General features: G+C 40.0%; 1 protein-coding gene across 10 annotated transcripts in view; it reads left to right on the top strand.

Moving 5' to 3' along the window:
- The window catches only part of AFF2 (ALF transcription elongation factor 2), a 326,277-nt gene that overhangs the window by 232,813 nt on the left and 77,247 nt on the right, over positions 1-16,217 (top strand). For 6 of the 10 annotated variants that reach the window (XM_071813581.1, XM_071813582.1, XM_065846892.2 and 3 more), the window contains one exon: positions 5,307-5,373. In XM_071813581.1, coding sequence (XP_071669682.1) covers positions 5,307-5,373 — 67 coding nt within the window. The remainder of the gene's footprint in view (positions 1-5,306; positions 5,374-16,217) is intronic. The other 4 variants (XM_065846895.2, XM_065846893.2, XM_065846898.2 and 1 more) reach the window with 1 other exon arrangement.

Here is a 16,217-nt window from a genome sequence, read left to right as displayed (position 1 = left end):
AGAAGTTTCCTGACAATCAGGATCTTATTAACTTGTAAAAAGCATTTAAATATGTTATACATGAAATCAAACAAAGGATGTTGAGCTGCGAAAATACTCCTCTAAGAAGTTCAGTGTCTTCTATAAAAATATCTGAAATTAAGTTATATCAGGGAGGAGATTACCTAACGCGTCCTAATCAAATCCTTACTTGCTCATTCACAGTATCCCAAACTATCAGGTCTGGTGTGCACAGAACACCTGCTGAACGCAGTGGTAGGGATGGGTTACAAGTCCAGTTCCAGTGTGTGCACAGCTGAGCTTTGGTGACACCCCAGGAAGCTTCAGCCCACACGCCAGACCTGAGTTGAGGTTCTGCCGCCTTTGCTCCTTCCAGCACTCATGGGCAGAAAACCTATTTCAGTGACGCCAAAAGTCTCACGGAGTCCTAGATCATCTCACTCTGCAGCTTTGGCCTCTCACTGTTCATGACTTCTCTGAAGCAGTTAAAACAATGTGCTTACACTTAATTTTAATGGAGTAATTCATGCTGTAACAACTGTCAGGAGTAGCCAGAGGGACTCCGTGACTCATTCATGCTGAGCATGGAGGGGAAAATGGTTTAAAACAGAGTTTGTCCCACTGAGAAACAGAAGCCATGGTGGGACTTGCATAATCTTTTGACAATGTCTGTTAAGAGACTAGATACACAGGGGTTTCTGATTATGCTTAAACTGGTTTATTTTCATGGCATATTTTTTAATGATATTTTTGGAAAACGTGTGAAGATTGAAAGAGAGAAGATAAAAACTTAGCTGGCTATGCCAAAATCATAATAAACAGTTACAGAAATAGCTCATTTTGATTTTGGTCCATCTCATCATCTTCTGAGGCCCAGCACAAGTTAAAGGTTTCTAAAAATAATATTTTGTTGTTACTATTTCTAGTGAGATTTTTACAGAACTCATCCTAAGGAAGCCGTTTGTCTAGTTAAATTTGTAATGTAGGAACAATCTGCTTTGGGAGCAGATTCATCCCTGGAGGAAGTGGGTGATGTAGTCAGTCAATGAGATTGCCCCTACTTACACCACAGATAAATGTGTTGCTTTGTCCCAATGTTTTCGCTTTGCAATAATTTCGTATTCCAAATTATAAACCTCTGAAAGTTGTAGATTACAAAAAATGTGTTGACACAACTTCAACTGTTACAGTAAATGGCATTGCTCTAATAATGAAATAAAAAATCCTACTTAATCCCACTCTTTCCCTAAAGTGGTGTTTGGCATTAGCTATGGATGAAAAGACAAACAAGTACATGTATATTCAATAATAATGCCAGCTGGGTCAGAGAAGAATAGGAAATAAAATACATTCATAACTCCTCTGGAGATAGCTTTCTGATACAGGCAGTTTTCTCTTTGATTTGCCCTCATTGAGAGATTCATTATAACTTTAACACATCTGCCAAACTGGCCTTTATTAATAGCTGTCCCGATCTTCTTAACAAATATACTCTGTAATCTCCGGCCTGAGTGTTTCTGAGGTTACCGATTACGTAGAGTAAAACAGCTCAGATGTGCATGAGGATCTCTCACTCAAGAGGGACTGATTTCATGTTCACACCATCCAGGCAGTGTGTGAGAGAGCTGTAGATACAGCTCTTGTGTCTCCGGACTTTGAAGCTGGAATGGGTTCTAGATATGACAGTGAAGTAGTCACCTTGGACTAAGGTGATCTAGTGATCTTCTGAAGGCCTTGTTGGGCTGCAAGTGTGATCAAATGCTACTTGCGTGTAAATGAGAGTTAATAGAAACATTAAACAGTACAAGGTACTGTGACCCATGTCTTCAGAATATTAATCCCATTTTAAAATTGTGGAAGACCATCTAGTCCTCCGCTTTCTATAAAATATTACCTCTTCCAACCAATATCCTCTGGGAGCAGGTTATTTGAATTCACTAGTGTTCTACTTTCATTTGCACATCCGGTGTATTTTTAATTTATTCCCTCAGTTCTCCAGCTACCATATATTTATTGTTGATACCATACTCGTTTTCTCTTTAATTATTCCATCTGCCAGGGGAGTGTGATGCATTTTAGAAGCTGTGTGGTTTAGTTGTTTAACCTTTGAGTTTTGTAACTGAATGGGGTGACATATTCTTCATTTAGCAGAGCAGGCTAAGAAGAATTATGTACTCCAAGTGATAAGCTTGGAACTGCTAAAGAAATACCAAAATCCAATTTTTTTCCTCTCCCTAGTCACCTAAACATCCATTTGTCTCTTGAAGGGAACTCATAAATCCTGCAAATTTAGTTAATCTGAAACCAACTCTAACAGTTGTCCTTCCTACTAATCGTGTTTTATATCCATTTTATATTTTTCAATATTCAATAAACATGTCTTGTGCTTACTGTACTTGTTGGAAAGTGTCTGCAGTATAGGCTGTATGAGGACAGTTATTAATCAACCATTTCGGATGACTGTTTGGTTAGTTTAGGAAGTGCATTCATTTATCTTTTTAATGTTTTCTTCTTTGTTCTTTCTATTTATTCAATATGGAATTTCCTTTGTGCTTTTAGGTTTATTTCTAACAGGATATGTCAAAAAGGAATTTAACATATAACAAATAATATTTTAAAAAGGCAATAGCTGGGGAAAAAAAAAAAAACAAACAAACAAACAAAAAAAACCCCACCCTTTGGGCTTTTTGGGGTTTTGTTCATGAAAAGATCCTTTGCATTATGTCCTCTTAGATCTACATTCCAAGTAATAATAGAGCACATTATCTAGCAGTGCTGCTTTAAAGCAGTAGATAATTTACAAATGAAAGTGAGGTGTAGGTTTAAAAGTAGGAGTGTAGGATTGAATTAGACTTGGGAGTCAGAATTACATAGTCCTGTATGAAGATGATCTTGGTTTCCCGGGGGTATTGTCCTGGTGTGTGATGAGATTCGCAGATAACAATCTAGAGCTGTGGGCAGAGTGAGCCATGCATTGAGAATAGCGCAGCAAGTAATGACACTGGGGAAAGCAATGAATGTGTCTGCCAGATAAACAACATTAGAAGTACCTGTTCATCACCAAAGTCCAGGCCTCTAAAGATTAATATTTCCTGAAAAACAGTCTGTAGTGGGTTTGCATGGGAAGGTTTTGGTAGCAGGGGAGCTGCAGGACTCGTGCGCCTGTGGGGGACCCAGGCGGGAGCCATCTGTTCCTGAGGGATGCACCCATGGAAGGGACCCACTCTGGAGCAGTTGAAGAGCTGCAGCCCGTGGGAAGGACCCGTGTTGGAGAAGTTCATCGGGGACTCTGTCCTGTGGGAGGGACCCCACACTGGAGAAGGGGAAGAGAGTGAGGAGTCCTCACCCTGAGAGGGAAGGAGTGGCAGAGACAACTTGTGATCAACCGACCACAACCCCAGTTCCCCGTACCCATGTACTGCTCAGGGGGAGGAGATGGAGAAATCAGGAGAGAAGTTTGGCCTGGGAAGAAAGGAGGGGTAGGGAGAAAGTGTTTTAAGATTTGATTTTATTTCTCATTACCCTACTCTGATTTGATTGGCAATAAATTAAATTAATTTCCCCAAGTCAAGTCTGTTTTGCCCATGGTAGTGATTGGTGGGTGATCTCCTTGTCCTTATTTCAGCCCATGAGCCTTTTGTTGTATATTCTCTCCCCTGTCCATCTGAGGAGGGGAGTCATAGAACAGCTTGGTGGGCACCTGGCATCCAGCCTGCCATAAATTCTTACTTTTGGAAGATTCTTTATCCATGCTACAGCCTTACTTTTATGGGTTCACATACTACAGGGAGGCATCTACCATTTATCAAGATGTTGATGACTAGTAGTAATGTGTCCAGATACTTTGTAACCACTGAGCTGCCCGACAACAGAGGTCACTGAAAGACAGATGACTCAGAAACCAGTTTAAAGACCTTCTTGCACTTTCTCTTCTTGAGAGCACCAGCAGAGCTTCGAAGCTCCTGATATTTCCACGTTGGGTTTATTGTCCCCTCTTTAAAATTCCTGATGCCAGGAGGCTTCCATGATTTACTGGTGGTCTTCAAACAAAAAAAAGCCCTCCCTAACAGAACATCCATTGATTGCTACAGTTATTTAAAGGCTAACAATAAAAAATCATAGACTTCAGTCTCCATCAAGGCAGAAAGGAAACAGTAATTGCAATTTGTAAGGCTCCTGCCGTGGGTAAAGCAGCTCAGTCAGGCTGGGAGGAAGGAAACTCTGCAATTTTAGTGGCTGTCACAGCAGATCTGGGAGAGATGTGCCAATTCATTCATACGTCATTCTGTGATAAGAGAATTTGTCAAGGTGAAAAGATGGATATGAGGTACAAGTGTGCTCAAAGGAATATCAGCTCTGAGGAGGACCACCAGATAAAAATGTGAATTTATGGGAAGCTGCACAGGAATGTATTTGGTGGCTGCCGGTCATGTCTCTCTAGGTAGACAGACCTTGAAAGACGAGGCCTTTTCTGCGAAGTTGTAACAGCAAATAATATGGTTCTCTACCCCATGTGTTTTGTCATGCTCAAGTCTCACATTAAAAGAAAAAATACAGTATGAGTGTTAATATAGTGATATTCATTGTTCAACTCTTTCTTCTGCCAAAGAAAAGGAAGAAGTCATTGGGACAGCCATGTCTTTTAGGAGTTTCCTTCTCTATAACTCAAGGGCTGAGAGTGATGATGTGGCATCAACCTGTATTTAAAAAAAGGGGGTGGCAGGAAGGGGAAGGGATATGAACTAAAGGATTCCTAGCTTGGAAAATGTTTGGTCTACCTTTAGATACTAACAAGATTAACGTCCCATCAAACCTCAAACAAGCTCCTCCTTGTCTTGCTGTTCTCCACTCTGCATTCTCAGTTCCATAAGGTGGGGATTGCTGCTGGCCTCAAAGATCAGTGGTGCCCTAGATCAAGAGTGTAACATGGAGGACTTTTTCTCAGTTGTTAACAGTCTCAAAACTGACTTTCCCTTCCACCTTCTGATTTAGAAATACCCATTGATGTATATGGCCTAATCACCATGAGACAATGTGCCAATAAAAGAGGACATGAAAGAGGACCTGACTGACCCAATTTATGATGGATGAGTCCAAAAGTCATTTGTTCTTACCTAGCATCGCATAGAAGGGCTAATACATACATACACAGAATAGTAATCAGTTTACTTATCGCAGATCTGATTTTGGTGTTGTTGAACTGAACAGGAGTTTTCCCCTGACTTTGCTGAAGAGAAGATTCAGCCCATTGTGTATGAAGTTAATTCCTTGAACGTAATTCTGTATTGTCTCTCTTTTATTTTCAGAATGCTTGAGGATGATCTGAAACTCAGCAGTGATGAAGATGACAATGAACAGGTAGATACATCTGATGTGAGTGCACAGACTATATAATCTGACCAGGTTGTTTCATCAGTTGAATGTGATTGGATGTTGGTTTACTATATTTGCATCAAAAGCATTTGGAGGTGCTGCAGAGTCCATTAGCTTAAATCTGTCTTGTGCATAGATCCTCTGTGGAAGGACACTTATTCTTAAACAGGAATGCCTTTTGTCAGGTTTGCTGAATTAACTTTGTGAAGTGGATTGAATTAAATATGATTTACTAGCCTTGGAATAAGATACCACATATGATATCACCCAGGAATAGCTAAACGTGCTCTGAGTTTCCGCCCACCATTGTGCCAAAGTAACTGTGGAACCGTTTCCACGTGTTTCACAATCGGTTTCTGAAATCAATGATCTTTTTGGATGTGAGTGTAAAACGACCGCACCAAACCACCATCACAACTGCAGAGTTGGTTTGCACTTTGCAGGTTATTTGCACAATTGCACCCAAGAACATTGGGTCTGTAAGTTTTGTTCTAGTCAGTGAGTAAGGGAACGGGAGTCTATCCATAGTAAACCTGAGATTCGCATTTATGAGAGGGAAAACCCTCAATGTGTAGCTGTAAATCAATACAGAAAGTCTCTCCATGTACATGGGAGGTTAATGAAGAATCATTTTCAGTAAACTGGCTCATGTCATTCTCTATCCTTCCCACTTTAGAAATATTTATGGATAATGCTGGGAAATAAAACTGGTGAAATTCATATTTTTAACATTCTTATCAGGAAAAAGAAAAAAAAAAGGCTTTGTTAAATTCATCCTTCATGTTACTTTACATATGCAATAGGTTCAACTGTGTAAACAGCTGCAACAGACAGGAAGGTAATGGTAAAATTCAGCTTAAAATCATCTGTTCAGGCTGGGAAATATTAATTATAAGTTGATCTATCTTATTAATTTTTAAACCGCCTAAATGTTCTCCTTCAGCCTACCTAATCTGCTCTTTAGGGTCATACCAGGAAAGATTTACCTTCTGATGTAAGTTGATCCCTTAGTTATACAAGTCAGTATTTTTTAGCACCGAGATAGATTTGCACTCTCATCTGAAGCCAAAGGATCAAAAGCCTGCACTTGTGCAATGCCCTGTTTGTACAAACATGCTGGCTTATGAACCCAGCAGGTTTCCTGATCTATTGGAAACTTGCCCAAATAGTCTTGTAGAATTACATTGTGATAATGAGATGCCCAAAATATAGAAACAGAACTATATTATCAGGTACGAGTTACTTTTGTTTTCCTACAGTAGTGATTTTCTAGTGATTTCAGTAGGGTTATTCCAAATACATACAATTTACACTGCTAAAATGAAATCATGTATCATTACTGAAAGAAGCAGCAAATGCTTGGACCCGCATTTGCGGACATCAAAAGAAAAGCCCTTGCTGACTTGAATAGGTGTCATCTCTGATGTTAATCCCAAGCAAGAAAGACATGGTTGTGTCTACACTGCACAGTGGAGTGTTGACAGCTCTCAAAACGTCCTTGCCATTGTGTGGTACCCGCGTACCTCTTACCAAAGGCGGTGTGATGTTCAAGAACAGTGTCACATGGCTCTCAGTTCAGGGGCTGCAGCCTGAGTCCTTGTTGGGTGGTGATGTGCCCAAGCTGTAGGAAGCCTCAGACTGCACCAAAACTCCATGGGACTTTCCAGTAATTCTGTTTGTAGTATAATCAGCGAACAGACAAGAGAGCACAATAAGGACCATTCATGTAGTTTCTCAAAATTTTATAATGCATAGAAAATGTTTTCTTGGCAGTTTGAGCTTCATCTCACTCGGAGTGGTTAGAATTGATTCAGATCTCCTAAGCTCTTCCAAATATCTTCTTAAGAAACGGATTATGATCTGTATATTTAGGGATTCCAAACATGAACGCTTCCAATGATATAACAAATAAATGACCTGTCTGGGCAGGAAGCACACTGAGCATCTTTCTTAAATGCCCTGCACTTTAAGGGAAACCTTCACCTTTCATGTGTATCCCACACGTGTATGGTTGCATCTTTTATTACAAATAGAGGGTACAGACAAAGTTATACACATTATATGAAAGAATCCCACAGTTTTTTAGGTTTCCTGGATGAATGACTGTGCGTATCTGTCCTTTCAATTTTTGTCGCACACTATGGCCTTGCAAAGTAGAGCAGCACAGCTTTGCTCTATCCCTCAGGCATTGCACTGGCAGTGCCTTCACACTTTAGCAACTTCTGCCCTATCTCTTTAAAGAGAGGGGATTAGAAATGGAAAGAAAGGTTGATCTGTAAAGCTCTGGACCATATTGATCTTTGCAACAGAGCATGAGGCAAGTTACAAGTCACTCCACTCCAGCTGCAAACTCCCGTCATCACTGTCTGGGCCTCGCTTGCAGAGAGCGCGGTTATCACCTCCATCGAACACATGTAAACACACACCCCCAGTATCTGCAGCATAGACACTTTGGAGCTGGCCATATGACACATGCTTTGTCCCGTAATCAAAATGCTGATTCTTACGTCTCATTGTGGGTGATTTGGGATTAAAGACACACAGAAAACGACGGGTTAGATCTGGAATCAATTTTCATTTACAGCTGAGAAGCAGTTATTGATGCTGTGCTCACAGTTCAATAAAAGATCTAAAGATATAGACCTTGTGTTTCTCTTTCAATATAAGCAGCATAATCAGTCTCAAATGTTTTTACAAAGAAAATTGTATTGACAGTTTTATTAAAATTGCTGTCTTTAAAGTTTTAAGTTATTCACAATTTTACCTACTTGAATGGTTTTTAATATGCATGCTGACCAACTCAATAGATTTTTAGGTCACATATTTATAATACCAGAAACACATCTGTTTAATGTATTATTTGAGAGATATTGTTACATTTAAGCATTGCCTGGATTGTAAACTCTTGTAGTATTGTCACTGAGGAACGTTGGCATATGGATCAGCATTGTGTTCAGAAGTTCTACTGCACAATATTGTTAGATTGGCTATGAGAAATACAGTAAAGGTGGATAACAGGCATGTTATTAGTAAGACCATTAGATGCCAAGGCATTTCTGAGATGCTGATGTTAACACTCTTCTGTGAGGAAGGACAGAGCTTTTCGATGGCTTTATTACTGTGTTATTAATAAAAAAATACACCAGAAATTAGGAAGAGCAGTGAAGATTTTTAATTAGTAGCTCAGTTCAGCTAAAAGAGCATAGATAAAACACAGGCTAGTATTTTTGTTCTTTAAAGCACCTCTGTATAATTCAAATGAGCTTTGAGCTCAAAGGCATCCAAATGAGTTGTGCCTGGATACAGTATTTTAAGTAGCTGTAGTGTACCCAATTTTCTTTAACCAGCTCCTCTTTGTTCTTCTGCCTAAGGAACAGTCCTGTTAACCTTTGAAATGTGTACTTAATTTAAAGCACATTGCTAGTGTTCTGTGTGTTTTTGAACCAAAGAAACTTTGATACTAGTTACAGACCTGCTCCATTTTCAGTATTTTATGTATGTAGTGTTTTTGGCAGAACAAATCAATAAGGATGTTTTCTTTTCTATATTTTTTTTCTCCTTCCCTTAATGAGTGCTGCTTTATTGCCACTTCTCTGATAACCATACAAACACAAGACATGCATATAATCCATGGCCTTGCTCTATCATTTGTATTTTAGACAAACATAATTCTTTTTCACTAGGTTAGTATCAGGTAATTACATACAAAATTTTTGCCTTTGTAGCTGAGTCTAAAAAGGTGATCAGCCATAGGCTGAGCTTTGAATTCTTACAATACATACTGAGCTTTCAAAGCCTTTACTCAAGGTAAAGTTTTTGGAAGTTGATGTAATTCTAAGATGCAGTATACCTTCATCATATAGTGTATACTCTTTTTAAAGTGGAACAGTGACCACTTTCCTTGCAACAATAGATACCCTTTCCTGTTGTATTTTTTCCCATGTTTAGCTGGATCCTGAACAAGCCGTTTACCTCCCCAAGGTTTCTCTACATTTCCATTTACTTTGTTATCAGCAGAAAGGCTGAAGAACAGCTCTTCAGTAATGACATCAATACTGCACACACAGTGAGAGAGGTCATCTTGTCAAAGCTATAGAAAAATCAGATGGATTAGGATGAAACTAGGTGCAAAATAACTTTGATAGAGTCCTTTAATGTAAACAGTTTATCTGTCATTGGGTTCTATTGAAATCTCAGAGCGATGCAGCATCAGTTGTAGCCACAGCAGCATGTGTTTTGATAAAGAACCCACATTCCAGTGTTTAAGATCTGCAGTCATGTTTTGTAATTGTAGGGAAATGTTTTCATTAAGCCATTAATGAAAACAGAAGCTATTATGATAATAGAATCATTCTCTAACCTTGTCAGTCTATAAGCATGAAAAATCTTTTTGTGAAGATATGTCTCTTCTTGCTACCTCAGTCCATTTTAATTGATACTGAAGTCATTTTATTTTGCACAGTACCAGTTGAAATAATCATATATCATCAACTGTGTAAAATGGATACTCTGGCTTCTGTTAGGCAAATCTTTGGTAATAAGAGATTTGATGGCTGACATGTCTAAGGTCATAATTCACATGGTAGTGACGTAGGTTCATATCAGATATTCGTTTATTATCTGCAGAAGCTTTCGGTAACCACAATGAGATCTGGGCTGAGCTTGCTGCTGTTATGGGTAAAAAACATGGCATACCACTAAAATACAGTGTTACCAAAGGCTTTTAACTTGTTCAAATTCACAGAATCTCACATAATTGTTCCCACACGTCTTGTTATTGTGGCGGTCATCCATCAGTGAGGAAGGGGATTAATACAACCCCGAGGACAGATGGTTGCTGTAGAGTGCACAGGGCAGCAGATCAACAACAGCGAGTTTGCCCCTGTGGGTTGCAGCCCTGCTCTTACCTGGGCTTGGGGGCAGCAACTGCCCAGACCAGCAGGGAATCACAGAATGTCAGGGATTGGAAGGGACCTCAAAAGCTCATCCAGTCCAATCCCCCCATGGAGCAGGAACACCCAGCTGAGGTTCCACAGGAAGGTGTCCAGGCGGGTTTGAATGTCTGCAGAGAAGGAGACTCCACAACCTCCCTGGGCAGCCTGGGCCAGTGCTCTGTCCACAGGGCTGGATGAGCCCTGTGCCTCCCACCAACTTGCCTTTTCCATGGGTTGCCTAGTACGCACTGGCAGCCCGGTGTCTCAAAAACCCTCCATCATAGCAGAGAAAATAATACAGTAAAAGAAAATACTGGCAGGCAGGCAGCCCTAACGAAGGGGGAAGGAAATGCCTTAATTGATCAGATGGATAAAAAAAGCTGGAAGGAGTCCTCTCCTCACTTCCCCACAAGTAAGCAGGCACTTCATAGCCCCTCAGTGCTCTCTTAAACAGGTGCTTCTCTTGAGGTTAGTGTTTCATGCCACCAACCTGAAGCGGCCAGGTTCTGTGAGCCATAGCATCACACATCACACACCTGAAGGAGAAGCTTAAAAAAGACATGATGCCTCCATCACTAATTAAATAGAGGTGGAAAGGCCAGTTGTTCCTCAGTACAGCTGTAAGGATGGGATACTGGAGATCTGCCAGCCTTTTTGGGGTGAGAGGGAGGAGGGAGATGCAGCTTTCAGTTGCAGGATGGGTCATGTACTCTGTGTCTGTGCATGCTTTGTGCGCAAATGTTTTTGCAAAGGAGTCTTTATTATAAGCAAGGAGGAAAAATGTATTTCCTCAGGGCCTCCTTGCTGTGTATGCCACTTATGTAAAAGCCCTGTATTGTTTTGGCAGCAAGCAGAGGCAGCAGCAGGTGAGATAATCAACATCAGCATTGCTGTTGTTAAGAGAAAAGCCAGACTTGACCATATTGTCCTGTAAAAATAAATCTGAAGTCTTGGTATCTGTGGGCCATCTTAGTGGTCGACACTTACTAATCCGACCACACAGGAAACATTTATCTCCCTTTTCTCCTCAAAAGGAGAGTGTGATTTTTATCACGCATGCCTTGCGAAGCACTGTGGTAAAGAAAGTGTCTGGCTTTCTTGCATTGGCCATCTGCAGCGTCACTCTTTTGTGAAAGTCCAGACAAACATTGGTGAACTTCAAAATCGAAATTCCTGGGAGTTTTTCACACCAGTAGAGGACAGTGCTAGTGCTGGCTTTGAGACTGGAGGGATTGCAAAAGTCTGAGTGGCGGGACTCATAGGTGGGCAGAACACGTGTAAAGTAGGCGATGAAAAGGGCATGATAAATCCAGTAATTAGCTTCTGTCAGCCAGAATAGGGGGAGAAGAAGTGGAAGTTGATCTCCCCTGGAGATATTCCAGATAGAGAACAGTAATGAGAACTAAGCACCTTAATTTTTCTTACGATAAATGCTTCTGCCACTGCAAGGTTTGCTGGGGTTGGAGGTGCTCCATTCTGTGCCAGCAGGATGAATCGTCCCAGAACGGACCTTCTGCCCGCTCGTAGGGACAGGTCAGGACCGCACTGTGACAGTGCAATTGATTTGGGCAGTGTGCTCTCACAGAGAGTGTGCCTGCTTTACAAAATTACCGATTTCATGGCAATAATATTGAGTCTAATTTTTGGACCTGTGCAATTTAGTAATTGGCTAAGTCAGCTAAGTAATGTACTAAACCAGATCAAGGTCATCAAAGAGTGATTTCATGTGTGTTTACCTCTGTTACCTCTGCTACCTGTTCGTAATATATTTAACATTCAGTATAAATGTAACGTTCCATATAAATTAAAATCCTTCAAGTCTTTAGTCCTGCATGGGTAATAAATGGGTGGCATGAACACTAGCAACATCAATTCACATCTTTCCAACACAGTCACTGCTGGTACTCTTTGCTGCTTTCCTTCCCAAGTCTGGAGAACTCTTCACTGATTTAGAGTAGGGAAGAGGCTAAGGACAGGTTGGACTCCCAAAAGAGTGAGATAAAAGCCTTTGCCGCAAAGGAAAATCTAAGGGCATGAACTGCAAATGAGCAGGGGTACAAGGGGCTGTTTCCGAGATATTTACCTATCCTCCTTGCCGTTTTGACACAGCAAGTTATAACTTGTGTGAACACTGCCAAAGTAACAATGGGACATTGCACACTGAAAGTACACCTCAGTGTAAGATCTCAAAACATCAGCACTGGTCACGTAAGTTTCAGGGATAGAGATACAAAGAATTACTCTCCTCGTAGAACTGGGAAACTGAGGAATGCGCAGGCTGTGGACACTGTCAGCAATGGCACCGGGAGGTTGCAGGAGATTCTTTGAATCGAGCCTTTTGCTGCTTATTTCTTGGGGGAAGTTCAGAGAAGACTTTTTCTTTCCTTTATAAATGTTTCTTGACCTTTTCTCTGTTTCTTTTGCCTCCTCAAGATTTTCAGTCATGTTAATAACATGTTGAAATGCATCTGTGGACTACACCCAACAAATAATGGTTTGGTTTTTTATTTATTAGCCATCAAGAGGGCTAATAAAACACATCAAAACACATTTTAGAAAAATCATCAGGAAGTAAGACAACAACAAATACTGAGCTTTATTCCTAGCTAGATGTTTTATATTTTCAAAAGAGGATTATCATCTGCTAAACCTAGGTCATTATTGGTAAAATTGTAACAGTATTTGCCAGGAAATTATGATGCAAACCAGAATTTCGATTTAGAATTTTTTTGCTAGACATGGACCATTCAGTACAATTTTCCCAGCTTTTTCTCTCATCAAGACTGTGTATTTGTTTTTCAAATGAAGCAATTCTCATGAAAAGTCTGACCTCGCTGTAGCCAGGAGCTCTGTTCTCTGTCACAGAACTCTGCAATGACCAAGTCGATTGGTATTGTGAGAGCACTGAAATCTCCTGACCTCATGAGACATTGATTAGCGTTTTGTAAAGCAACTTGAAAACGTTTTTTAGGACTGCAAAAGTTGAATCAGTAGAATTTCTGGTCTCTTTCTCCAATTTCTCCTTTGTTGGATGGAGGAATCAAAATTAGGACAATTAGCAACTTCCCATCAAAAGCATTTTTGAAAGAATACAGCATGTATCAGAATGATTAGGAAAGGAAGGCACTGTTTCAAGCCTCTTCTGTCAAGGTACATTGGTACTTAAGTCCAGGTTGTGCCTAAAATAAGTGTACATGTTATGTACATTATCTCTGAGATACGTCTGCTCACTGACAGCCATAGCAGTCTATTGTAAAGTTCACCCAAGACTGAGTAAACTGAGACCTGTGCCACAAAAGCAATAATGTTTGTAATACCCACTCTAGCTAATTTAAAACCAGCTCAGGTACGTCTACACAAGCAACAAGCACTCCTCAGAGTGTAGTACGCACTCAGTGCGTGTAATTCTTTTCTCCATCTCTTAAAAAAATATGGAACAATCTTTCGAGAATGGGAAGTGGTCACATTTTATTTGCACACTTTCTTAGTTTGATTCCCACCATTGACCTGATGGAAAGGTAGGGATTTGGGAAAAAGTGCTGATAGAAATCTAAATATGTCTGTGTTGTTGCTCAATTAAAAGCAGTTCATTTATATCAAGGTGAAGCTGACTCCTGACCCACAGACAGACTGGTTTAGATTTGGTCGCTTAAACTCTGTTTTTCATTTTACCCAACCTCCACTACACCAATTAAAATTACATTTCTAGTATTTCAAGTATTCTTGAGCATCTCACTGGGAAGCCATGAAGGTTACTGCGTTGCTCAGAGCAATGATGAGAAGCTCTCTGTAGTTCACACACAGTGAGAGTTCAATGAACCATTCTGATTTATAGATACCACATGATTGTCGACTTGATATTTCAAAAAATTGATCTTACCTGATCCATCCCACATGATTGGCTTCTGAAGGAAAAATGCTTATTTTTAAAAAATATGACATGATGAGGAGAGCATCTTCTCCATTGTTTCTGGTCCTAAATACAGGAACATTGGGCTTTTTGTCCTCGAGGCGAGATTGACCCGGAACATTGCACACAGAATCGCAAATACAAGGTTGTCAACTTCATGTCAAAGGCAATTAGCAAGAAAGAAATACAATCTCTTCTATTGACATTAGGGGACAGGTAGAGGAGAGTGTAGCCAGTGATGTATAGAAAAAAAAAGGACCACAACACACATATTTATGCATGTATCACATGTATCTTCAGTAATCCTTCAGCCCTCAAGTTTGGGCTGTCTGATTCCCAGCACAATTCTGGATTATTTGTCTGCTGCACACTATGTTCTTCTCCTCCCCAAGAACTTGTGGTTAGCACCAACTGTGCCAGTACAGAATAAACACAGTACAGTTCAGTCAATACATAGTGGGTTTTGGTTTGTTGCTTAGGATCACAGGTAAAGCATTCTGCATAAATACAAGCATGCTATAGTTTCCAAGACAAATTATAATCTACAAAGATATATAGAGATATACATAAAACTATCTATATAACTCAACTAATAGGGAAAGTTTCTTTGTTTTTGTTGGATTGTTGAATTGGGTCTCCAGGGATTCTCTTCTATACCTCCAGGACAGGAGAACAGCATGGTGGGTTGTAAGCTTACTTGTGTGGAGTCACTTAGCTATTCACCCAAACAGACTGGTTACAGACTGGGAGATTAACCTGTTAGAGTGAGATTTGCAGCAGTTCATGGAAGAAGTTAAAGGATGGAGGCCTTCCTTCTGCCAGCATGCTCAGTGGCATGAAGTGCCATCTGTCTCACTCTAAGAGACTCTTTGAAGCTCAGCAATTGTCGTCTCAGGTGGCTGATGAGTCCTTCTGAATCAAGATGGTGAGGAGGCATTCTTAAAAAATACTTTTTGTCTAATCTCACTGCATCAAAATGAAATACGTTTCCCTGGAAATCCTGGATTTTTGGTTATGCAATGGAAAATATGTTTTTCCTTTGGATAGCAGACAGTTCCTCTCTAACACTTGGCCAAAAATCTAGTGTGCCTTCTGCAGATGCTAGTTATTTCGCTTTGATATTTCTGAGCCAGCCTCTTGTCAGTTCTTTCTCCTCAGGTCTTTGTGATGTACAAAAGTTGTGCTGACTGGAGTAATTTGTTCTGGTGCTTTCTAACCAAAAGCCAGTCTGGTAATTGATAGTGATGAAGAAAAGCATCATTTTTCACATTTTGTTTCCTTGTGCTCAATGTAGAAGCAATTTGTGCTCATTCCCGTGTTTATTCTTTAGTACAATAGTTAAATACCTGCTAACAAAAAAAAGATTTATGGGTATATCCACGCTGCAAATCAAGTAAAGCACAGTGCAGGTGGTTCTTGAACTAATGCTAGAACAACTACCATCAAAATCAGGTGTAATGCAACATAAGAGGTAGGAGTCATTCACAGTTATAAAAGTCATGAGCAAATACACTCTGATGGATGATCCTCTGTATCTTACTGCTTTTCATGTATTCTTCATCTTCTTTCTTCATCTTCAACACAAGAGTCAGCTGTTAAAATAAGGTCTTAGAGAGCAGAGGCACAATTATGGAAAGGCCATAACTGAAAAAAAAATCTGAAGGAAATTAGAAATTAAAGTGGAATGATTGTCTAGTTCACTCTGGCTTCCTTTTTCTAATAATCCTAAATTATTTTAATGCATGTTTCCAAGCTCAAAATTAGCAAAGGTCCCATGATGTAATTCTCCTAACACCCATTGAATATTACATTATACCAGCTCAATTTCATTCCAATCTCTTGCAGCGTCATCTCCCACTCAGGGCACATGTATCATATTTTAGGGACCTCCTACCTGCTCTGTTTCCAGGTAGTTCTTTTAATACGTAAAGTTTAGGAATCGTTGTGGAGTTAAAACCAGTTTCTTATTTGTAAAGACCTAGGAATATAAGATAAAAAAT

The sequence above is a fragment of the Patagioenas fasciata genome, chromosome 11, assembly GCF_037038585.1.
Source record: "Patagioenas fasciata isolate bPatFas1 chromosome 11, bPatFas1.hap1, whole genome shotgun sequence".
Taxonomy (NCBI): Eukaryota; Metazoa; Chordata; class Aves; order Columbiformes; family Columbidae; genus Patagioenas; species Patagioenas fasciata.
Note: the sequence above shows the minus strand (reverse complement) of the source record. Positions and strands in the feature narration are given on the sequence as shown.